Here is a 26,763-nt window from a genome sequence, read left to right as displayed (position 1 = left end):
TTTTGATGTTGCCATTCCTTTGCTCTGCTCCACAGCCTAGTCACAGTTCTCACATCATTCTCTAAGAGCTGCTACCACATCCTCTGTGACCTGGGCTGGCTATAGCCCACTCGAGCAGCACACACTCGTCACGTGTCGCTGAACCTCCTGCTCTTCATTAATGACACAGCAATTCCTTTTATCTAGCAAAGATGGCCGCCAGCTGGGAGGTTAGTGGTCAGTGGACGGGACATAGCCCTGTTTAGTATTCCATATGGTGGGTGCAGTTCTTCCTAGCATTGGTACGCTAGTCACGTCAGGACTATCAGCAAGGGGAGGGAACACCTCTCACAGGCTACAACAAAATGGCACGGATACTCGGCAATATATTGCCCTGCACCCTCTCTCTGTCTTCCTTCGTTGGCCGTGACTCTGGACGGAGAAGGGGACCTCTGCACAGCGCCCACCAGACCTGCCTTCCTGCTCCTCCTCCCGGCTGGGTACCAGACCAGAGGGGGCTGGGCTTCAGCTTGTAGATGGCAGGCGCCTATCATAGCAGTGCAGCAGCTACTGTATGTAGGGAGGAGTGTGGTAACACTACGCCTTTACATTATGATGCCATGCATAGTGCCTTCATTCCATCAATTGTCACAATCGATGAGATGTGGATGCACTTTTTTGATCATGAAATCACCCTTGTATAGTGATTTTCCAGTAGGTAAAACAGACCCCCAAAGCAGTGTTCATAGTGGTCAGGCTATCATGGCACTGATTTTGTGAAAAATGTGTACACCAAGAGAGGTTATGTTAATAAGTGATATTTCCAGCTTTTTGCATGAGTTGATTTTTAGGGGGAAAAAAAAGTTAGGAGGTCTTAGAACTTGAATGCCCCTCGTACCAACTTAGTTGTTCTAGAGCCTCACACTACAGCGCCTACATTACAGGAACTGACATGTTTCTCCGGCTTTGTAATACATAGTGCCATTAAAGACAAAGGCTTGAAGTCTCATAGATCACTGTCACGATTAGCTACAGCAATTTGTGGCTTGACTGACTCTCATTAGATCTCCGACGCTGCAATTCCTGCAGACTATACAGTAAATTGCCACCCAGCTAAGCGACCATTACGAATTTCAATGAGATTAAATAGAAAAGTAACGTAATTAGGAGACATCTCGAAAAAAAAAAAAAGATTATTATTCTCAGATGGAGAGGACGTCGGGTGATGATGCCGGCACTTTCTTTTTTTTAGAACTCAATTTGAAACAGGATTGTTTCCTAATGAAGAGTTTTTTGTCTCTCTCAGAAAACTTAATACCGCATCATCTCATTACCGGAAATCATGTTTTATGGCCACTAAAATTACAGATTTAAAGGAGCACTACCTATTGGGCTCACGTAATGAAGCATGAGTTGTCAGGTTTAGTGGATGTGGATTCGCTGTGCCACGCAATGCTTGCACTTTGGGCCAAATCCAGGACAAGACCTAAGGAACCCAAATTCGACATCGAAAAGGAGAGTATCAATGGAATATCTGAAGAAAAACACAACCTCTGTCATAAATCTATAGAACCACAGTAAGAATAAAATCCAGAGCTCAGAGTCAAGCAGAAGAGTCAGATTAGGGATCAATAATTATAGAAGAGACTACTTAGTAGGGGCTCTGGTGAAATGGAAACTCACCTAAATACAGGTTCGGCAATTTAAGATTCTGTAACTGTATCTTTAAATTCCAAATCCACAAATGCCGAGTAGAGCTGAACCCTGGTCTTCAACCTATAACCACACCAGACAGAATCTGGTCTTTGCTGTTAATATTGAAGAGTTCCTTAATAATGTGGCAGCAGACACTACTTCAGACCAAGGTGCAGTACCCGAGTATGTGAACAGGGACAAAGTTAGAAAATCCAGATCACAGCAGGCAGTAGAACGTCAGCACAAGGAACAATCCAGAGATTGGGTCATGACGAACAGTTTCTGCACGGTAAAGCAACCAGAGGTTCTTGGCAGGCAAGAGCCAAAAGTGGAATCAGGGTAACAAGCCGGGGTCAGTAGTGGAGATCTGTACATAGTGAGGAATAGCCAAATTCAGGAACCAGAGAAACAGGACAAAGTAGTAGCACTTTGAGCAGACCAAAATACCACAAACTCGGGCACTCTCCATGGCTGAGCCTGGTACTGCAAGTCTGTTTCATTCCAGTAAATACCAAACACAGTCCATAGATAAGAGATGCGTTTTCTTCAAGAAACAGGCAATGGTCAAACCATAAAAAGTCCCAGCGCTCAAGGTAGAACAGAAGACATCTGTAATTATATATATATATATATATATATATATATATATATATATATATATATAGCACCAATGAAGAACTTACTTTACAGGGGTGTCTCTAACGGAGAACTCCCAGTAGGCAGAACAGTCCTCTCATGGACTTCAGGTCACCAATGGAGTCCTATACAAATGTCCAGAAGGCAGGATAGCTTATAATTTCAATAGCAGTTTATTCAATCTTACTGGGATTAAGGGTGTTCTCTGTTAGACACCCCTGTGTGCCCATTTGGAACCTCCACTGATGCTCTCCTCGTTTGGATGTCCAGGATCTATTAAAGGGGTTGTCCCTCGAAAGCAAGTGGGTCTATACACTTCTGTATGGCCATATCAATGCACTTTGTAATGTACATTGTGCATTAATTATGAGCCATACAGAAGTTATTCACTTACCTGTTCCGTTGCTGGCGTCCTCGTCTCCATGGTTGCCGTCTAATTTTCGGCGTCTAATGGCCAAATTAGACGCGCTTGCGCAGTCCGGGTCTTCTCCTTTTCTCAATGGGGCTCCGTGTAGCTCCGCCCGTCACGTGCCGATTCCAGCCAATCAGAACCCCTGCATCGGGGTTGTCTCACGCCGAACGGGGGGGGGTTTGAAAAAAAAAAAAAAAAACCCGTTTCGGCGCGGGACAACCCCTTTAACCTTCTGTACTGCTCACCAGGATTGGAGACATGTGGAACTTTCCCTATAGAGGGAGTCTGGATACGTCAGGCTGAGTTCAGATTTTTACGTCTCACCCCTCTACATTTTGTTAAATCTTGATGCTTTCTACCATATCCCTGAATTGAGTGGTGTTGCTTCTTTAAGGCTATTTTTCCTCATCTCATACAACCTTTTTGAAAATACAGGCAGATTACCACAGGTGTCATTCCCAACACCCTTAGAAAACAGTAGACTTTCCCTGCTGGCATTTCCCCTTTAGCGGCAGCTATAAGGAAAATGGAGCATTACATGGTGGTGATTCAAATGAATTGCTGTTCATGTAATACAAGGATAACTTTAATTCACCTGAGTGGGTCTCCTTAATGTCCAACAGATGTTCTCTTGGACCTCTTACAGATATCCCTACTGAAAGTCTGTTGTTAACATGATAGGCAGATGTTGGTATTATAACCAAGCTACCAAAATTATTTTTGAGCAGAAGTTTCTTTAAAAATCTTTTTTAATATTTTATAGGGAACCTTCTAACTCAGATTTAAGACTTTTTTCACTTTGAACAATCCCAACTTGTTAGAAGGGTCCAGGGCCAGCTCCAGATTTACATGTACCTTTGGGTGACAGAGTCCTACTGAACCTCCTTAGTCATTTATAGACCGTACTCTGCCCCCTCAGTAATTTATAGGTCCTGCTTTGGTTCTTCAGTAATGTATAGGCCGCCCACTGTGGCCTGAGTCATTTTTAGGCCCCACTGTGGCCTGAGTAACTAATAAGCTGTTGATATGCCCTTGCAATAAAATAATAAACTCACCACCATCATACTCCCACAATAGCCTCTATTCTTAGTTTTGACCTCTTTTGACCAGTATTGTGCAGAATGAAACCGGTGGTATGATTGAGAGGGCACCGATTGGCAAAACAGGAAGCACTCTGCTTTCTGCAATTCTGCTGTCATAGTCAATTGTATACACGTCTTAAGAGCAAGAACTAAAACAGGATCAATGCCACCACTGAGTGCCGCTCCCCAGGCTCAGCGGGTCTTGTTACCAGCCCAGGTCCAGCCAGTTGTTGACCCCAACCCAGAAAGGATCCCTTGACAACAAGTTGATCACAAAGTGTTCTCCAGCTGGGACCCCCAACAATCAACTGTAGTTGGTAGGAAAAGTGTTCAATCTCTCTACACGGCCTCTTCAGGGCAGATTAAGCATTGAACAATGTTCATTCAGATCAATGGGATTTCTGTAGAACACAAGACAGGACGGGTCCTCCAAAGTGAGAGATGCTCTTTATAACCACTCTTCATTCACAGGATCCAGGTTGGAGGACTCTCCCTATCAACTCAGAATTCACTAATAGGGCGTATGGAAATGGCTTGTCTAAACTTGGACAACCCCTTTTAAGCGCTAAATGTAAAAGTTATTTCCTTTAAGAATATGGACCTACTTAGAAAGTAGCTGGCAAAGCAGATGAATGGACGTGGGAAATTTTGGCAGCACGGCTCATCAACAAAAAAATTATCGGGTTGCGTTAAAGACTTTGTGTACTTTATTATGTTTTCATCATAATCTAAATTTAAGAGTATTAAGTCCTCCAAAGTATCCGAAAAGTTAGAGGATTTGATATCTGATTATTTCCAATTTAAACTTCTCCCTTCATCTGCAACATTGATCTTCTCATTCTGTGTGCGGAAAGTCAAGTAAGATAAATGGGCGCCATTAACTTCATTCTCATTTCCAAGATGAATAGAACTAGAATGGATATTATTAACTTATTCCATTATCCTGATATCTTAGTGGATGAGAACATCTAGTCCCCGTATTCAATATAAAATCAGATGTAAAGCGCTTTATGATCAAGAAGGATAACGAGGAGGTTTATGATGGCGCTGAAATACTGGGTGATTACACCGATATCGATGGAGACTTTGTAAGAAGTTGAATTTCCTCAGTAACCCCTTAGTGACGCAGCCTATTTTGTACCTAGGGATGTCATTTTTGGGGCATTTTCATCTCCACTTTTGAAAAGCCATAACTTTTTACATTTTCCGTCAACATGGCTGCATGAGGTCTTTTCTTTGCGTGCTGAGCTGTTGGTTTCTTTTTGAACATATAATAAATACACTGTATAACTTTTATTAATTGGTTTTGGGAGGGTAGGGAAAAAAACAAATCAACTCTCTCATTGGTTTGTGTTTACAGAGTTAATCATGCAGATGACATGCTATTTTTTTTTGCAGGTCAGTACGATGACAATACCCAAGTTTCTGTCCCCCACTTTTGCGCGATAAAAACCTTTTTTATTTTAAAAAATATATATTTTTGAATCCCTATGTTCAAACTCCCAAAACTATATTTTATTTTTCCATGGATGGAGATCTGTGAGGGATTGTGTTTCACATTGGTAGCATTATGGAGTACATATGGCTTTTTTATACATAGTTATTGGAGCGCCCCCTTGTTACAGTGCTGGGTATAATAGATGATAGGAGAGATCTGTGTACTGACCCCTGATATATTATACATAGTTATTAGAGCGCCCCCTTGTTACAGTGCTGGGTATAATAGATGATAGGAGAGATCTCTGTACTGACCCCTGATATATTATACATAGTTATTAGAGCGCCCCCTTGTTACAGTGCTGGGTATAATAGATGATAGGAGAGATCTCTGTACTGACCCCTGATATATTATACATAGTTATTAGAGCGCCCCCTTGTTACAGTCCTGGGTATAATAGATGATGGGAGAGATCTCTGTACTGACCCCTGATATATCTATACATAGTTATTAGAGTGGCCCCTTGTTACAGTCCTGGGTATAGTAGATGATGGGAGAGATCTCTGTACTGACCCCCATATATCTATACAAACTTATTATGTCGCCCCTCAGTTGTCTTTTTCTTTACTAAATAACTCTAATTTTGATGACCTCTCTGGGTATTGTGGTCCGCCCATTCTATTTATTACTTTAGTTACATGCCTTTGTACCTGGTTAAGCTCGGATATGTCCTCCATGAGTACCCAAAATGGTCTACAATATTCCATGGTCTGACCAGTGACTTGTAGAGAGGAAGAACAATGGGACACATTAATGAAAGGTTTTACACAAGTTTCCGGAGTAAAAAAAGTTGCAAAGTTTTGTGCAAAACATTTATTTACAGAAAAATGTGCAACTTTTCTCCTCTGTGCACTGGCTCCGCCATTATTCACCCGGACCAACAGATTTATGTGCAATTTTATACCAGAAATGTACGCCAGAGGCAAGCCTAGGAAAGCCATACTAAGCACAATACAGGGAATTCCAGGCTTAGTAAATGTCCCCTAATGTTCTCATCATGCACCCCCTAGACCTCTCGATGCACCTCATCATCCCATTCGCCTTGGCAGCAGCTGCCTGATACTGGTTGCGCCAGTTAACTAAGGTTTCCCATTTAGTGTGTGATAGTGACATATATTTCCTTGCCCATGTGTAGAACCTTGTATTTATCAGTGTTAAGCCTGACTTGCCACTTTTCTGCCAAGCCCCCAACCCCTCCAGTTCTATATGCACGCCTCTCTTGTATTACTTTACTCTTTTTTTTAATCATCTACAAATATTGACATTTTACTGTGAAATCCTTCTACCTGGTCATTATTACAAAATAATAGGGCCCGATATTGCTCCCTGTGGTACCCCACGAGCAATTCCCCCAATACTGGCCAATGAGATACCCCCACGGGCAACAATGACCCAATCAGAGTGTGGCGCAACAATAACCACCCTTTGTTTTCTATCATTGATTTAATTACTTACCAACTTACACACCTTCTCGCCCAGACCAAGCATTTACCTCCTTGTAGAAGCTGATCAGGTTGTCTGACAAGAGCGACCCCACATAAACCCGTGCTGATATGTAGTTATACGACTATTTTCCTTGAGGTTCTCCAGGATGGCATCTCTTAGAAACACCTCAAACATTTTACCCACGATAGAAGACTTACTGCCCTGTTATAGTTTCCAGGTTCACTTTTTGAATATGTGACAAACCAGTGGAACAGACCCTGATCCTTACATAAGAAACAAGGATCTGTAACACATTACTTTATTCCTTTAGAACCCAGGGGTATATACCAGTGGGACCTGATGATTTATCAATTTACTTTTTCTTTTTTTTTTTTTAAAACGGCTCTTTACTTCTTCCTGGATTAGACTGGTGATATTTAGTTGAGAGTTTACTTTATCACTCTGCATCTCATCTGACATTTCATTTTTCTTCTGTGAATTCACTAGAAAAAAAACTAATAAATTTGCTTTCTCTTCATCATCCTTTACACTCTTTCCTACATTATTTATTAAAGGGCCAACATTTTCAGCATTAAATCGTTTTACTATTAATATAATTGAAGAACAGTTTAGGGTTAGTTTTCCTCTCTTGGGCAGTACGTCTCTGTCTCCATCTTTGCCGATTTTATTTGCTTTTTAAATAATTTATTTTTTCCTTAAAGGGTTTTTCGTGTTTCTTCGCTGCCTTCTTGTTTTAAAGTTACAATTTTCTTTCTGCTGATTATTGTCCCCTTTACATCTTTTTTGAGCCATGTTGGTTTTCTCCGATTACAAAGTCTTTTATTCCTGTAAGGTACGAGCCGCTCTCAGTAAGTAATTAGGATGTTTTTAAACATTTCCCATTTATTGTCCGTACTCGTTATTTTTGAGGACATTGTCCCAGTCAATAAAGGTAAATGGCATCTCTGAGCTGATCAAACTTTGGCTTCCAAAAGTTTAGTATTTTCGTAGCTCCCCTATAAAACTCTCTTGAAGGACAAGTGTAAATGAATTATATGTGGTAACTATTTCCCAGGTGACACCCAGTCTTCACGCCTGATATTCTGACAGGTTTGTTGGTTAATATTAAATCCAAAATGGCCGCTCCCCTAGTTGGGTCTTGTACAAGTTGGGTAAAGTAATTATCTTAAGTAATTGACAGGAAGTTGTTACTTTTATGAGATCTGCAGGTTTCGGCTTCCCAGTTTATATCTGGATAGTTAAAAACCCCATAATAATTATCTCATTGTGATTTGCTGCTTCATCTGTCTCTTCATTTGTCTCAGTAATAGATTTCCAGTGGCTTCTGTTATATTTGGTGTCTATAGAAAACCACTGAGGATTTTATTGTTTTTTTCCACCATGTATTTCCACCCATAGAGACCCCACATGTTCATCTCTGTCCCAAGTATCTTTCCAGAATGTGAGCTTTAAACAGGCCTTTACATAAAGACAAACTCCTTCCCCGTCTGGTTATTAAGATCCCTTCTGAACAAACTGTAACCCTGTAAGTCCGCCACCAAGTCAAAACTAATGAAAAAGCTGTGTATAAAAAGCACATGGTAGAGAGGCAGAGTTTCTCAGAAGTAAGGATGGTCAGAGATTCAGCAATCTGTGGAAAAGCTGCATCTGAAGATTGTGGAACACATTAAGAAAAATGTTAAAAATTGTGAACTTTGAATATCCCACTACTTACAGTACATCTAAAAAAAAAAAGATTCGGAGAATCCGGAGAAATTCATGTGCACAAGGAACAAGGCCGGTGGTCAATATTGGATGCTGGAGATCTGCGGGCCCTCAGGAGACACTGCACTAAAAACAGACATGATTCTGTAATGTAAATCCCTGCATGCGCTTAGAAATACTTCCAGAAATCACTGTCAGTGAACACATCATTCTGTTCAATCCACAAATACAAGTTAAAGCTGCAAAGATGAAGCCATATATCAACACGATCCCAAAACTCCTGCGTCTTCTCTGGGTCAAAGCTCATTTCAAATGGACTGAGCAAAATGGAAAACTGCTCTGTGGAATAAACCAAAATGAGAAATTCATTTTGAAGCCACAGACGCCGTGTCCTGCGAACTCAAGAAAACCGTAAGCATCCAGCTTGCTACAGCCACACAATGTTAAAACCTGCATCTCTGATGGCACGGGCAGCTTAAACATCTCAAAAGTCATTATCACAAGAATGGGACAAGACTCCTCTCCCAAAACTGCAGCAATTCGTCTCCTCACTTCGTGGAAGAGGAGATACTACAGAACGGCAGACATGGTCCCATCTTAACTTTTGTGAGTGGTGTTGCTGACAATTTCTAAATAAGTTATTTTTTAAAATCACATGAAAACCTGTCCCCCCCCCCCCCCCCTCGGATATGTGTTCTATGTTCTGTTGTGGATAAAATATGGGTAGATGAAACCTCCAAATCAGTGCTTTTATTTTTTTTTCTTCACATTTAGATTTTACACAGCGTCCCAACTTGGAATTGGGGTTGTACTAATATACTGAATAGCCACTTTATTAGAGCTCCCAGCCCTCTAAGGGCTCATGTCCACGGGCAAAATGTGATTTAGGATCCGCAGCGGATCTCCCGCGCGCGGATCCGCATCCCATAGGGATGCATTGACCACCCGCGGGTAGATAAATACCCGCGGATCGTCAATAAAAGGCATTTTAAAAAAAATGGAGCATGAAAAAATCTGGACCATGCTCCATTTTCGTGCGGGTCTCCTGCGGGGTCGGCTCCCGTGGGCTTCTATTGAAGCCTATGGAAGCCGTCCGGATCCGCGGGAGACCTAAAATAGGAATTTAAAGCATTTACTCACCGCAGCGGACCGCGAAGCTCTTCTCTTCCTCACGGCCGCATCTCCCTTGCTTCGGCTCGGCGGATGTGCCCGGCGCATGCGCGCGGCACGTCGACGACGTGCCGGCGATGTGCCGCCGGCGTAAGGAATTCATCCGCCGGCCGAAAATGAAGATCCGGCCGTGAGGAAGAGCAGAGCTTCGCCGACCGCTACGGACAGGTAAATGCTTTTAAATTCTTATTTTCAGCGCTCATGTCCGCGGGGCAGGAGGGACCCGCTGCAGATTCTACATGGAGAATCTGCAGCGGATCTGATTTTCCCCGTGGACATGAGGCCTTATAGTTGGAGCTCATTTGTATGAAAATTAGAGCAGTTACCCCATAGTGCAGCAGGAAATCATGTGGCTGTGTGGTAGGAATCTGCTTTTTAAGTTCTGGTAGGAATCTGCTTTAAAGGGCATGTGTCAGGAAGGACATTGGTGGGATATTAGGATATGCCACCAATGTCTGACCAGTTGAGGATATGATCGTTGTGACAGCCTTTGACCGCTATAACATTATGGCAGGGGCAAAAAGAAACCATTGTACCACTTCTGTTGGCTCATCTATGCTTTTTCAGGCCTGACCAGCCATTGACTATAATACTTTGATCACATGCTCCCAGTTAGGGGCAGCAGAACTGAATGTCCCATGTTCTAGGGGTCAGCACAATTATGGGGACACCAGATTTATATAGGATAATATTTTTTCTATTTTTAAAAAGGAAATACAATTTTATCTTAAACAAAAACTGCTCCCTCATGGGGGGGGGGGGGGCTCGTATATTTGCAGGTTTAACTGTAGTATTTATTCGCACCATTTGGGTAAACAAACATTTTTTCATCACTTTTTATTTGAATTTTTTTGAGAGCCGTGATTTAAAAAAAGAAAAAAATTCTGGCATTCCATTCCTTTATTTTTTATGAATTTGTGTGCACAGAGACCAGATATGTGGGGTTTAATGGTTTCCCATTTTTTTCCTGGTCAATTACTAAAGAAAAAAAAACTAAAAGGTTTTTTTTTAACTTTCAATATTTTTAGATTTTTAACTGCTAACATTTTGAATAGGGATCATTTGTAGTGATTTTTGTAGTTACCGGTAGCGGTCAGCTATCAAACAGCTGACAGCCGCTGAATATGTACCGCAATCTGCTCCTATGCCTGCTCCATAAAGACTTCAGGACCGCAGGACGTTTATAGTCATCCAGCGGTCCTAAAACCCTTCAGTCATGAAGTCCTGTAGAAGAGTCTGAAGCTTCGCAAGGCATGGAGCAAACTACAAATGCAGATATTTCACTTGCGTTTGTAGATATACCTGCAATAAGGAAAGGTAGAGAAGTTAGTCAACTGCATTCAGGAACTCGTCTCCAGGCAAAATCCATGGAGTTTATTCTATGTAAACATTCCCCAGAATGAATTCCAGCTAACAAAGGAGGTTATTGCTCAAAAGGAAAAACAAGTTCATTCTCAATGTCGATACTAATCGTCTTTGGGGTCGTCATTAAGCAGATGATGACCAAGTTGTGTGTAGGATAAACGGCCTTCACCTAACCTCTCCAACAGTTCTACATGGAAGGACAATGGGAAGATTTCCATTAGTGTAAATGTAGAGTGCTGAACCCTCCCGCCTACGTTGTAAGGACATGGTTAGATTTCCTGTAGGATGTGCTCCATGGTGCCATCGGTGATGGGCTGCATCGCTTCCTGCACATACACAATGAACTCCGAGGTCTCTTCTCCTTGTGTATAAACAGTCACCGTTTCGATCCCTTCGACGTCGTCTGAGGAAACAACCAGGTGGTGCTGTTCTCCCAACCCCACGGAGGCTTGTTGCAGGGCTTCCTGTATCATTACTGCATGGTTGGCCGAGCGCTCTTCTTCTGTCACCTGACAACAGGAGGAAATGACATCTCAGAACAACATTAATGATGCGATGACAGAAGGCGACAATCACAAATAAAGAAACCCACAACATCACAAACATGTATTTACAGCTTGAGAGGAAATGTAGAGGATTCCCGGGACCTCAACGGTCAAAAACATTGTTCTATACACTTAATTGTCAGCGCATTATTATCCTGTCCAGTATCACTGCCATGTACCCCAGGTGTCAGCGGGTCGTTATCTCCCCCCCCCCCTCGAGTGTCAACGGGTCTTTATCCCCCCTCCCCCCCCGAGTGTCAACGGGTCGTCATCCCCCCCTCCCCCCCGAGTGTCAACGGGTCGTCATCCCAGCCCCCCCCCCCAAGGGTCAACGGGTCGTCATCCCATCCCCCCCCAAGTGTCAACGGGTCGTCATCCCATCCCCCCCCCCCCAAGTGTCAACGGGGCGTTAGCCCGCCCCCCCCCCCCCAAGTGTCAGCGGGGCGTTAGCCAGTCCCGCCCCCCCCCCCCAAGTGTCAGCGGGTCGTTAGCCCGTCCCTCCCAAGTGTCAGCGGGTCGTTAGCCCGTCCCTCCCAAGTGTCAGCGGGTCGTTAGCCCGTCCCTCCCAAGTGTCAGCGGGTCGTTAGCCCGTCCCTCCCAAGTGTCAGCGGGTCGTTAGCCCGTCCCTCCCAAGTGTCAGCGGGTCCTTAGCCCGTCCCTCCCAAGTGTCAGCGGGTCCTTAGCCCGTCCCTCCCAAGTGTCAGCGGGTCCTTAGCCCGTCCTGCCAAGTGTCAGCGTGTCCTTAGCCCGTCCGCCAAGTGTCAGCGTGTCGTAAGCCTGTAAGCCAAGTGTCAGCGTGTCATTATCCCGTCCCCCAAGTGTCAGCGGGTCGTTATCCCGTCCCCCAAGTGTCAGCGTGTCATTATCCCGTCCCCCAAGTGTCAGCGTGTCCTTAGCCCGTCCCCCAAGTGTCAGCGTGTCATTATCCCGTCCCCCAAGTGTCAGCGTGTCATTATCCCGTCCCCCAAGTGTCAGCGTGTCATTATCCAGTCCCCCAAGTGTCAGCGTGTCATTATTCCGTCCCCCAAGTGTCAGCGTGTCATTATTCCGTCCCCCAAGTGTCAGCGTGTTATTATCCCGTCCCCCAAGTGTCAGCGTGTTATTATCCTGTCCCCCAAGTGTCAGCGTGTTATTATCCCGTCCCCCAAGTGTCAGCGGGTTATTATCCCGTCCCCCAAGTGTCAGCGTGTTATTATCCTGTCCCCCAAGTGTCAGCGTGTCATTATTCCGTCCCCCAAGTGTCAGCGTGTTATTATCCCGTCCCCCAAGTGTCAGCGTGTTATTATCCTGTCCCCCAAGTGTCAGCACAATAAATCAGTCAGTGTGACATGAATTAAGGACACAAAAATGCTGCAGACCGATACAGAATGCTGAATATCATACTTTTAGGACATAGTGTCACTTTTCCATCCATCTGGAACCTCTAGAATCAATGGGGCAGATTTACCAATAGTTAGAGTGCAAACGCAGACAAGATAGTTTCAAAATGGGCCACAGTGGCTCACGCTGGATAGCTCTGGTACATCTTTGTCTATTGTTATGCCACCCTACAATATTAGGTACTGGGTTTATGCCATTTTTGTACCAAACTTTTGGCAGCAGTTTGTCGCACAATGTTGCATTTAGGCCACACAGCGATAAAAGTGCCTTAAACACATCCTAAATATGGTGGAAAGAAGTCAAAATAGTTTTGAAAAACTGGCACAGTGTCAATAATAAATCAGCACAAATGAGATTATTTTTCAAGAAAATGTCACCCCCCATAGATCTGAAGGCAGCGCAGTGCGGCACCGCTGCAACAGACACTAAAAAATGTATTCTTATCCAATTTTGGAACAGAGTCCCAATCTGATAATGTCAATCACCATGGAAAAAAACAGACCTGCGCAGTGTTTCCATATGGATGGGACACTCTCCACAGGCCAGCGTTTTTCAACTCCAGTCTTCAAATAACCCAAAAAAGTCACAATTAGATATCTGAGAGTGGACACCAGTACAAGACAAAAGAAATCCTGAAAATATGACCTGGAACGATTAAGGAGATGATCATATAGGGTTCTCCATGAATTAGATGCTTGAATCACCCTTCTGGGGAATAAGGAGTGACGTCTTGGAGAAATGTGGTCACCGTTAGCTGCTCACACTAGAATGGAATCAGGACTCATGTTGGTTCCGACCCCACCTTCTATCCAAACACAGCAGAAAGAAAAATAAAATCACCCGAGTCAAGGCTATGTCCTAGGCCCCCTTCTTGTCTCCATCTACACCTTTGGGCTAGGACAGTTCATAGAATTCCATGGCTCTGAGTTCCCCAGCGTCCAGAAAACCCAATTGAAGATATTATCAATGATGTAGAAGGCTGTCCACAACCAGCTCCCTCCATACATCTCTGACCCAATATCCCGCTACCTCTCACATGTAATCTCTAGTCCTCAGAAGATCTCGTTCTCTACTCTCCCCTAGTGTGTTCCTCACATAGTCTCCAAGTTATCATCCTTGAGTCATGTGCACTATGTGGACAAAAGTATTGGGACACACATAGAAGGTAATGAAATCCGATTTTGTTCACACTTTTGAATTGGGCCACCTTTGGCCTCAATGACTGCAGTAATCCTCACAGGCCACTTTACACCAAAATCCCACAGGCGTATGGAGAGATTTGTTTCCATTCCTCGAGGAGAGCTTCACTTAGCGATGCAGGGGATAATGAGCGTGTTGGGCATAACTGATACAGCATTCTAGTTAGTCCTGGTCGATGAGATTGAGATCCAGACTTTGGGCTCGCAAATTAAGGTTGCAGATATTCTGCTCCTGAAACAAAGCGTCTACACTGTGTGCTGTACGACATGGTGCTTATTTATGTTGGTAGAGACGCAGAGCTGTAGCAAAGTATTGCCACAGAGTAGGTGATGCCACATGGTCTCCAAACCCATTGGTGTTGAAGATGGACGTCAACACCCCCACATCATAACAGAACCTCCTCCAAACCTCACCTTTGGGAAGTCACATAAGCATGGCTTGATGATAAGGGTGATTGGGCGGTGAATTTACAGGGTTACCATTTCTTCAGAAAAGACTGTGGGAACCAGAAAGGGGGAGGGGTATGTCTGTATGTTAATTCTTATCCAATGTCGAGGCTACAAGAAGATAGAAGTGTAGGAGACGCAAATGTGGAATCTCTGGGTGGAAATACAGGGAGGAAAAACTAACAAAATCCTGATAGGGGTTTTCTATAGGCCACCAAAAATAACAGAAGAAACTGAAAACTTACTACTAAAACAAATAGAAAAGGTGTCAAACTGCAATAAAGTAATTACTGTGGGGGACTTTAATTATCTGGATATAATATGAGAATATGAAACCTGCAAATCTAACAAGGGTGATAAGTTCTTGAGAACAATTAGAACCAACAAGAGGGAGGGCCATTCTGGACTTATTATTAACTAACCGGACAGAATCATGGGGGTACAGGTTGAGGGACACTTGGGAAATAGTGACCACAATATAATTAATTTCCAGCTTTCATTTAATAGGGAGCCCTATCAGGCAGTGACAAAAAGCTAAACTTTAGTAAAGCAAAATTTGATCAGCTCAGAATTACTCTCGGCGACATTAAATGGGATAACCTACTCAAAAATAACAGTACAGACAACAAATGGGAGAAGTTCAAAAACATCCTAATTACCTCATGTGAGCAGTTCATACCCTACAAAAATAAAAGAAGTACAAATAAAAGAAAACCAATGTGACTCAACAAGACTGTAAGGAGGGCAATAACTGAAAAAAAGAAAGTGTTTACATTATTAAAACAAGAAGGCAGCAAAGAAGCGCTAAAAAGATACAGAAAGAAAAACTAATTATGTAAGGAAAAGATCAAAACTGCCAAGGAGGAGGCAGAAAGACTGATTGCCAAAGTGAACAAAAATAACCCTAAACTATTTTTCAATTACATACTCGGTAAAAGGATCTGCAATGAGAGCACTGGCCCTCCGACAAATAATGCAGGAGAAACCATAGACGATAATGGGGGAAGACGAATGTATTAAACAGTTTTTTTCTCAAGTGTATTCACAAAGGAAAATGGAATGTCACATGAGATGCAGGGGGATAAAACGAACACCCGCTAAATATCACCTGCCTAACGCATGAGGAAGTTAAGAGTCAGTTAAATACAGATTAAAATCCCCGTGCCCAGATGCAATACACCCGAGGGTCCTAAGGGAACTAAGTGACGTGATAGACAGGCCGCTATTTCTTATATTTATTAACACTATTGAAACCAGGGTTGTACCACTGGATTGGCGAATTACCAATGTGGTTCCAATATACAAAAAGGGTCTAAAAGAGAGCCTGGTAACTACAGGCCGGTAAGTCTCACTTCAATAATTAGAAAAATGTTTGAGGGGTTTCTGAGAGACGCCATCCTAGAATACCTCAAGGAGAACAACGGAATAACTCCTCATCAGCATTGGTTCATGAGGGGTCCATCATGTCAGGCCAATTTGATCAGCTTCTACAATGAAGTAAGCTCTAGACTGGACCTGGGAGAGTCTATTGATCTTGTATATCTGGACTTCTCTAAAGCATTTGACACCGTGCCGCATAATAGGCTAATATACAAAATGAGAAGCTCGGATTGGGGGAAAACGTGTGTATCTGGGTGAAGAACTGGCTCAGACATAGAAAGCAGAGGGGGGTAATAAATGGTTCATACTCTGATTGGGCCACCGTTGCTAGTGTCGGACCACAGATTTCAGTACTACGCCCCATTCTGTTCAATAGAGGGACTGCACAGTAAAATATCAATATTTGCAGATAATACAAAATCATACAACGGAGGACAATGTGCAGCTACAAACCGGCCAAGATAAACTGGGGGCTTGGAGGGGAAAATGGCAAATGAAGTTCAATGTTGATAAATGTAAGGTTCTGCACATGGGCAGGAGAAACGGATGTCGCCAATATACACTAAATGGGGTACTGCTAGGGAAAAGTGATATGGAAAAAGACCTGGGGGTACTAGTGGATTGTAGACTTTACTGGAGCAAACAATGTCAGTCAGCTGCCGCAAAAGGCAAATAAAGTCTTTGGGCGCATTAAAAGAGGTATAGGGGCGAGGGACGAGAACATTATTCTTCCACTATATGAGACACTTGTCAGGCCCCACATGGAATACTGCGCACAGTTCTGGTCACCGGTGCTCAGGAAGGATGCTGCAGTGCTTGAGGAGGTTCAAAGAAGGGCAACTAAACTAATACATGGAATGAAGGGACTGGAATACCCAGAGAGGCACCAAAACTGGGATTATTTACTCTAGAAAAAAAGACGGCTAAGGGGCGATCAAATAACTATGAAAAAAAACCATGAGGGGACAATACAAGGCTCTCCCATGGTCTGCTTATGCCCAGGACTGCGACGGTAACAAGAGGGCATCTGCTACATCTAGAAGAAAGCAGGTTTCATCACCAACACAGAAGGGGGTTCTTTACTGTAAGAGCAGTGAGACTGTGGAACTCTCTGCCTGAGGACGTGGTGATGGCAAAATCCATGGAGGAGTTTAAGAGGGACTAGATGCCTTTTTAGAGCGCTACGATATTACAGGATAAAGACATTACGTGACCAGCGGGGTTGTTGTTCCGGGTCTTGGAGTCAGGTAGGAACTTTCAAACATTGATCCAGAGATTATTCTGACTGCCATAATGGAGTCCGGAGGGAATTTTTTTCCTCCCACAATGGGCTAAATTGGCTTCTGCCTCATTGGGGTTTTTTTTGCCTTCCTCTGGATCATCAAAGAGGGGGTGTGGAAACAGGATGATCTGGATGAACATTGTCTTCTTTCAGCCTAACATACTTTGTGTAGTAACTGCACTCCAGGCAATCGCCATACCAAAGTGTGGCCATCTGATTGGAAGATGGTGTATGGGGATTCAGCGGTCTACAACACTTGCATTCACTAATTTTCAGTCCAAGAACGACGCTAAGTTTAGCCACACTTCCATGGTAACCCTTACCATGCAGTTCTCTACAGATGGTTCTGGGGCTAAAGGATGTTCTAATGGCCTGAGAGACCTTCTGAGCGAGGGCAGATGATGCGTGTGGTGCCTTCACAGCTCGTACAAGGCTTCATCATTCTCATTCTGTCCATTTATGAGGTCTCCTTAAACATGGCTTCACTGCACACACAGCATACGTTTCTAATTTCTAAATAACATTGCCAACAGTAGACTTGGGAAGATCCAATAGCGCTGTGATGTCCCATATTGGTTGGTTGCTCAGGTGACATCCCACCACCAGACCCCATTGTCAGCTCTACACATGGTGAAATCTGACCACCAGACCCCATTGTCAGCTCTACACCTGGTGACATCCCACCACCAGACACCATTGTCAGCTCTACACCTGGTGACATCTGACCACCAGACCCCATTGTCAGCTCTACACCTGGTGACATCCCACCACCAGACACCATTGTCAGCTCTACACCTGGTGACATCCAACCACCAGACCCAGTTATCAGCTCTACATCTGGTGACATCCCACCACCAGACCCCATTGTCAGCTCTACACCTTGTGACATCATCCCCACCAGACCCCATTGTCAGCTCTACACCTTGTGACATCATCCCCACCAGACCCCGTTGTCAGGTCTACACCTGGTGACATCCCACCACCAGACCCCGTTGTCAGCTCTACTCCTGGTGACATCCCACCACCAGACCCTGTTGTCAGCTCTACTCCTGGTGACATTCCCCACAAGACCGCGTTATCAGCTCTACACCTGGTGACATCCCACCCCCAGATCCCGTTGTCAGCTCTACAACTGGTGACATCATCCCCACCAGACCCCGTTGCCAGGTCTACACCTGGTGACATTCCCCCACCAGACCCCGTTGTCCGCTCTATACCTGGTGGCATCCTCCCACCAGACCCAGTTGTCGACTATACACCTGGTGATAGCTGATGGTTTCTGTACTGGGATCTCCTTTATACCTAATGCTCACACATCCTATTTGCATATGCTCTTTGCCTGACAGCACAGGATTGGTGGGAGTCCCAAGACTTTTGTTAACATTGTGTATACCTTGGAACACACTACCTCAAATGATCAGACCCTCCACCATTAAAACCTTTAAACACAATCTGAAAAAACAACTCTTTAGAAAAGCCAACAACGTACAGTAGCCCTCTTGCAACCACTACATGAGCACCCTCTATGCCCACCTGCTGTCTCTTTCCCCCTCCCTAGCTGGCCGTAAGCCCTCATGGGTAGGGTCTTCTCTCCCACAGTACCAGTCTGTCACTTATTTAGTTCATGTTGATTGTTCCTGGTCTTCTGCAATGCATTTGAACCCCAGATCTCATGTACAGCTCTAGGGAACTAATGGCTCTTTATAATACTCATCTTCCACTCTTTGGGGTTTGGGACTGGCATTCTTCTCCATGCCCACTGTAGAGCATAGCATTGCCGTGGCTACATCTCAGTAAATGCCACTGGGCGATGCATTGAGTCTAACTGTTTTCTTCCTCTTAGATCTATCCCAACTTACTATTTTCATAAGGGACCGACTCCCATTCTCGGTATTTATACTTTTTATAGGCTCCGTCTTGAAAATATAAATCACTAAAGGGTTTTTTCTTGCTGCATTTGCCACGCTTCAAATGTCAGCTCTGCAACAACGATCCATATTTTCCTCTTTGAGTATGATAAATCACAATTCTGTAGGAGGATTTGCATTTCAAAGTCGGTGTTTACATCATCTCACTTCTGAACGTTCTCATTTACATTCTTATAGAACAGCCGCGGGCTGAGTCCCCTCCACTGAATAATAGAGAGAGCGATCCCAGCCGTTAAATGAGCGACGATGCCAACTTCAATTCCCTTAGTTGGCATCTCTGCTCCAGTTTGATACCAGCCTTGCGTTTAAATGAAAATATGAAAGCTGCTGCTGAAGATCGCGCCCCCTGGGTCACCGCAGAGCAAGGATGCCATTTTGCTGGAAGTTCAGACATTAGGAACACAAAAAGAAAAAAAATGCTAATAAACCTTCAGAAGTTCGTTTCTGCTGGTGTTTAGCCAGAACAAAGTTGTAACATCAGATAAAAAAAAAACAATTCTTAAATTATTTAGGGGGCGCTACAATTAACCCCTAAAGAACTTCAGTCTTAAGGACACCTGTGATTTTTAGGCCATTGACCCTCATCCTTCGAATAACACAAAATATTTTGTGGATTTAGGTTTTCTCCCAGGTCATGTAGCTTTATGCTCACTACTTAAAGGGATTTTCCAGGCTTTTACTATTGATTACTTATCCTCAATAGTTGACTGGTGGGGGTTCACCCTCCAGGATCCCTGGTTGATTAAGCTGATCCTCTGGCACGCCGTCAGTGCAGTAGGGCTGGACAACATCATCGGTGGTCAGGGCCAGAAGTGTAATAGAAGGCTTTACTCCCATTGAAACCAGTAAGCTCTGTATAGACACTGAACAAGAAGGGAATGCCGAGAGAACTTGGCTCTTCTGATATTCTAGCTGATGCAGTTAAGTAGACATTGCGCTGGAGGACTCGGACTCGCGGAGGACCCGACGAGCGGACTCGCGGAGGACCCGACGAGCGGACTCGCGGAGGACCCGACGAGCGGACTCGGACTCGCGGAGGACCCGACGAGCGGACTCGGACTCGCGGAGGACCCGACGAGCGGACTCGGACTCGCGGAGGACCCGACGAGCGGACTCGGACTCGCGGAGGACCCGACGAGCGGACTCGGACTCGCGGAGGACCCGACGAGCGGACTCGGACTCGCGGAGGACCCGACGAGCGGACTCGGACTCGCGGAGGACCCGACGAGCGGACTCGGACTCGCGGAGGACCCGACGAGCGGACTCGCGGAGGACCCGACGAGCGGACTCGGACTCGCGGAGGACCCGACGAGCGGACTCGCGGAGGACCCGACGAGCGGACTCGCGGAGGACCCGACGAGCGGACTCGCGGAGGACCCGACGAGCGGACTCGCGGAGGACCCGACGAGCGGACTCGCGGAGGACCCGACGAGCGGACTCGCGGAGGACCCGACGAGCGGACTCGCGGAGGACCCGACGAGCGGACTCGCGGAGGACCCGACGAGCGGACTCGCGGAGGACCCGACGAGCGGACTCGCGGAGGACCCGACGAGCGGACTCGCGGAGGACCCGACGAGCGGACTCGCGGAGGACCCGACGAGCGGACTCGCGGAGGACCCGACGAGCGGACTCGCGGAGGACCCGACGAGCGGACTCGCGGAGGACCCGACGAGCGGACTCGCGGAGGACCCGACGAGCGGACTCGCGGAGGACCCGACGAGCGGACTCGCGGAGGACCCGACGAGCGGACTCGCGGAGGACCCGACGAGCGGACTCGCGGAGGACCCGACGAGCGGACTCGGACTCGCGGAGGACCCGACGAGCGGACTCGGACTCGCGGAGGACCCGACGAGCGGACTCGGACTCGCGGAGGACCCGACGAGCGGACTCGGACTCGCGGAGGACCCGACGAGCGGACTCGGACTCGCGGAGGACCCGACGAGCGGACTCGGACTCGCGGAGGACCCGACGAGCGGACTCGGACTCGCGGAGGACCCGACGAGCGGACTCGGACTCGCGGAGGACCCGACGAGCGGACTCGGACTCGCGGAGGACCCGACGAGCGGACTCGGACTCGCGGAGGACCCGACGAGCGGACTCGGACTCGCGGAGGACCCGACGAGCGGACTCGGACTCGCGGAGGACCCGACGAGCGGACTCGGACTCGCGGAGGACCCGACGAGCGGACTCGGACTCGCGGAGGACCCGACGAGCGGACTCGGACTCGCGGAGGACCCGACGAGCGGACTCGGACTCGCGGAGGACCCGACGAGCGGACTCGGACTCGCGGAGGACCCGACGAGCGGACTCGGACTCGCGGAGGACCCGACGAGCGGACTCGGACTCGCGGAGGACCCGACGAGCGGACTCGGACTCGCGGAGGACCCGACGAGCGGACTCGGACTCGCGGAGGACCCGACGAGCGGACTCGGACTCGCGGAGGACCCGACGAGCGGACTCGGACTCGCGGAGGACCCGACGAGCGGACTCGGACTCGCGGAGGACCCGACGAGCGGACTCGGACTCGCGGAGGACCCGACGAGCGGACTCGGACTCGCGGAGGACCCGACGAGCGGACTCGGACTCGCGGAGGACCCGACGAGCGGACTCGGACTCGCGGAGGACCCGACGAGCGGACTCGGACTCGCGGAGGACCCGACGAGCGGACTCGGACTCGCGGAGGACCCGACGAGCGGACTCGGACTCGCGGAGGACCCGACGAGCGGACTCGGACTCGCGGAGGACCCGACGAGCGGACTCGGACTCGCGGAGGACCCGACGAGCGGACTCGGACTCGCGGAGGACCCGACGAGCGGACTCGGACTCGCGGAGGACCCGACGAGCGGACTCGGACTCGCGGAGGACCCGACGAGCGGACTCGGACTCGCGGAGGACCCGACGAGCGGACTCGGACTCGCGGAGGACCCGACGAGCGGACTCGGACTCGCGGAGGACCCGACGAGCGGACTCGGACTCGCGGAGGACCCGACGAGCGGACTCGGACTCGCGGAGGACCCGACGAGCGGACTCGGACTCGCGGAGGACCCGACGAGCGGACTCGGACTCGCGGAGGACCCGACGAGCGGACTCGGACTCGCGGAGGACCCGACGAGCGGACTCGGACTCGCGGAGGACCCGACGAGCGGACTCGGACTCGCGGAGGACCCGACGAGCGGACTCGGACTCGCGGAGGACCCGACGAGCGGACTCGGACTCGCGGAGGACCCGACGAGCGGACTCGGACTCGCGGAGGACCCGACGAGCGGACTCGGACTCGCGGAGGACCCGACGAGCGGACTCGGACTCGCGGAGGACCCGACGAGCGGACTCGGACTCGCGGAGGACCCGACGAGCGGACTCGGACTCGCGGAGGACCCGACGAGCGGACTCGGACTCGCGGAGGACCCGACGAGCGGACTCGGACTCGCGGAGGACCCGACGAGCGGACTCGGACTCGCGGAGGACCCGACGAGCGGACTCGGACTCGCGGAGGACCCGACGAGCGGACTCGGACTCGCGGAGGACCCGACGAGCGGACTCGGACTCGCGGAGGACCCGACGAGCGGACTCGGACTCGCGGAGGACCCGACGAGCGGACTCGGACTCGCGGAGGACCCGACGAGCGGACTCGGACTCGCGGAGGACCCGACGAGCGGACTCGGACTCGCGGAGGACCCGACGAGCGGACTCGGACTCGCGGAGGACCCGACGAGCGGACTCGGACTCGCGGAGGACCCGACGAGCGGACTCGGACTCGCGGAGGACCCGACGAGCGGACTCGGACTCGCGGAGGACCCGACGAGCGGACTCGGACTCGCGGAGGACCCGACGAGCGGACTCGGACTCGCGGAGGACCAGACGACCGGACTCGGACTCGCGGAGGACCAGACGACCGGACTCGGACTCGCGGAGGACCAGACGACCGGACTCGGACTCGCGGAGGACCAGACGACCGGACTCGGACTCATGTATTTTGGCCATGTAATATGAGCAGAGTCGCTAAAAAAATCTATAATGCTTGGGCAGATCAATGGCAAAAAAAGACCCGGCGCCAAAGAACACGATGGCTGATCCTGTCAGAGCTGATACTGGCGTGGATATCACACAACTGAAAGAAGCAGTGCAAAACCGAAAAATGTGGAGGGAGCTCGCCTTTAGGGTCGCCGAGGGTCATGAACGACTAAACTGCTAACAATAACAAACATTGTCTTGTGTTGTCATGGAGGGATAAGCAGACTGCTCGGGTCATCCTATCATATTATCTACACAGAACACATTTAAGAAAGTGAAGGACACAAGACAAGAGTTCATGCACAAGTCGTCTGCAGATGCTACCATGAAAACCCAAGAGCAAGCATGAGAGTTCTATTACAGCAGCAGAAGATACAATCAGGTGTGTATGGCTATATTCTTGCAAAACCAGCGCCACAGCAGTCCCTGGTTTGTATCTGGGGTTGCAGATCAGCTCCATTGAAGTGTATAGAAGTGGGTTGTAATACCCTCCATAACCTGTCGACAGGTGCAGCATTGTTTTCAGAAGAATGCAGCAATGTCTGTTTAACCCCTCAGCCTGGGTTCTCACATGCCGGATTCCCGGCAGAAATCTCGCGGTTTGGCCGCAGTTAAAAACCGCGAGATTTCCGCCGGGAGAAGTGCGGCTTCAACACCCACGGCACTTAGCCGCGGATTTTGAAGCAGCCTGGCTGTTCGCTCTGCCGCTGCGGCCGGCGCTCCCACAGGAGGAGAGCGCGGCCGCAGCGGAAGAAGAGAAAAAAAATTTACGTGCTGCGGCCAGCGAATCCGTGCCGCAGCGCCGGCTTGCGGTGGCGGATTCGCCGTCCCGTGTGAACGAGCTTTCTCAGAAATCTCGTCCACATCGCTGGCTAATCTTGGGATTAGCGGCGGCGCAATTCCGGACGGAATTTTCGCGGCAAAACCGCCGGTGTGAACCCAGCCTTAGTGTCCAATTTTGCACCATGAACTAAGTCCAGGGAGGTATTTCTTATATTTACCCGACTCCCCGACCTAGGGCTGTCACCCTTGGACATCAGTTTGGACCGTACAGCTGGAACAGTCTGCCCCCTCATTGATGGCTCCAGAGAATCTGCTGTACGAGCGCCATAACTTCGCTTACACCGCTCATACCCGGCGACAGGTTCCCTTTAATGGCAAGGCAATATTTTTCATTTTTACATGGTTATGTTCCAAAAGACCCAACATTCTTTATGTCGGCAGAGCCAAACAAGGCCTTGTTCTTGGCAGGACGAGTTCCATCTTCCAATGGTACCACTTTGAGGTACATCTAATGCATTGTTTCGCTTTTTAGTGGGGGCTGTAGGCTGTAGGAGGTGGGGGGGAGGGGGCGGATGTAAAGAATAAAACAATAAAACAAATTCGGCCATTGTTTTTTGAGGTTCTCCTTAATAGGGCTCACTGTACGGTATAATGATAGGTCGCTAAATTTATTTTGCGTTTTTGCGTGTTTAAAAACATTTTTTTATTAGAAAAATAGTATTTGCATCACTGCAGTCAAAGATTTTTTTTGAAGCAACAGAAGTGTGAGGTAGGCAGGGTATGATAGGCTGGCAGATCCAGAGGCCTTCATCTGGCTTGGGAATCCATTGGCACCCTACGGTCCCATTGTGGGGTGGCGATGGATGATAGCTACCTCCCCATCTACCACTGACATGCCGTGGTCATTACCAATTTTGGGATGTAAGGGGTTAAGTGTTTGGGAAAGGAGGTTTATCCACTCCGCATATTAGTACATGGTCCCAGCTCCTCCCTGCACGGGATCCCCGTACCAACCTTGAATTAGATGCTGTAAAAACAGAGTGCCTAGCTTAAGACCTCTTCGTGACTGCTGTAAAAGCTTGTTTAGCTGGTCACTAAAGGGTTAATCCTGGACATTTCCAAAGCGTGTGGCACCGTGCCACATAAAAGTTTGGTATATAAGATGAGAATGCTTGGTCTGGGTGAGAATGTGTGTAAGTGGGTAAGTAACTGGTCAGGGGACACTACAGAGATCTCTCCCATCATCTATTATACCCAGGACTGTAACAAGGGGGCGCTCTAATAACTATGTATAGATATATCAGGGGTCAGTACAGAGATCTCTCCCATCATCTATTATACCCAGGACTGTAACAAGGGGGCGCTCTAATAACTATGTATAGATATATCAGGGGTCAGTACAGAGATCTCTCCCATCATCTATTATACCCAGGACTGTAACAAGGGGGCGCTCTAATAACTATGTATAGATATATCAGGGGTCAGTACAGAGATTTCTCCCATCATCTATTATACCCAGGACTGTAACAAGGGGGCGCTCTAACAACTATGTATAATATATCAGGGGTCAATACAGAGATCTCTCCCATCATCTATTATACCCAGGACTGTAACAAGGGGGCGCTCTCTACGTCTAGAGGATAGAAGGTTTCTACACCGGCATAGAAGGGGGTTCTTTACTGTAAAAGCTGTGAGACTATGGGACTCTCTCCAGAGAATGCGGTGATGGTGAATACGATAAAACAGTATAAGAGAGAGTTACAATATTACAGGTTACAGCACGGATTACTCAGGAGGGTCGGTGATCCGGGGATTACTCAGATTGATCCACATTGGGGGGTTAGTGGCTGAACTGGATGGACAGAGGTCTCTTTTCGGCCTTCCATACTGTTACTATAAAGCTTCCTATATTTTTAAGACGCAAGGCGTTAAATCGCGATGTAGAGGAGGTAATTGGTGACGACTACTCTGTATTCCTTCCTCAGTTACTGATGTAGCAGAGCTCAACTTGTCATTTGTCACAGCTTCTGGCAATATGGGGTTTCAGGAGGTAACAAACTGCATCATGGTCCTGCGAGTTATAATGCTACATCCAGACTATTAGCCGCCATCTGACAGTAACACTAATTAGAGGCGGTTTAAAGTGACATCTCATCTTAGGAGCCGCGGAATATCTCAGCGCAAGACGGCAGCAGAGAAGAACCCCGGAGCCGGGCCACGGAGTCCGATCCGAGAATGAATATGGATTCTGATGAGACGGAGAATGTCCCTTCAATGTGGAAGCTGATGAGATTGTGAAAGGGGTGACGAACAGCAGCGCTGCACGAGCTCAGCACCCCCTCAGGCGCACCTACCGCACGGCAGAGGATGGAGCGGGAGCAAGACAAACGCTACAATCGCCTCAAGGAGACTCCAAGGATCTGTGGATTCAGCTTTTAAGAAGAGCAGATGAAATGCTTGCAGGAAGCAGGCTGAGTGCTGGACGCCTGCATGTGTGACGAGGTGCTGCAGCGGCCACAACATGACAAAGCTGGGGGGATGCGGGGTGCTATAGATGGGCACTTTTTACTGCTGAGCTCCCTGTAGACGGCAAATAGAACTCTTATGGTTTCCAAGTCATTCCTGTTTTATGCAGTACAGAAAAACAATTGCTGCGTCCTGGAAACCACGAAGGCGGCGGCTACCATAGCGGAGACAGAAACGTCATGCAACTTAGAAAGCGTCAGCAAGTAGGTTAAGCTTTGCAGGCAGATTATATACATGGACTGACCCCTTCATTAGAGCCCCCAGCTCTTTCACAATGGGAGCTTACCTCTTTGAT

At 47.7% G+C, this 26,763-nt stretch overlaps 1 protein-coding gene across 1 annotated transcript in view; it reads right to left on the bottom strand.

The window, feature by feature from the left end:
* Positions 1 to 10,952: 10,952 nt before the first annotated feature.
* ZFAT (zinc finger and AT-hook domain containing) overlaps positions 10,953 to 26,763 on the bottom strand; it is a 144,360-nt gene continuing 128,549 nt past the window's right edge. The window contains exon 16 of the mRNA XM_066578916.1: positions 10,953 to 11,496. Within this exon, the coding sequence (XP_066435013.1) occupies positions 11,257 to 11,496 (240 nt within the window). The 3' untranslated portion in view covers positions 10,953 to 11,256. The remainder of the gene's footprint in view (positions 11,497 to 26,763) is intronic.

The sequence above is a fragment of the Eleutherodactylus coqui genome, chromosome 9 (genome assembly GCF_035609145.1).
Source record: "Eleutherodactylus coqui strain aEleCoq1 chromosome 9, aEleCoq1.hap1, whole genome shotgun sequence".
Lineage (NCBI taxonomy): Eukaryota > Metazoa > Chordata > Amphibia > Anura > Eleutherodactylidae > Eleutherodactylus > Eleutherodactylus coqui.
Note: the sequence above shows the minus strand (reverse complement) of the source record. Positions and strands in the feature narration are given on the sequence as shown.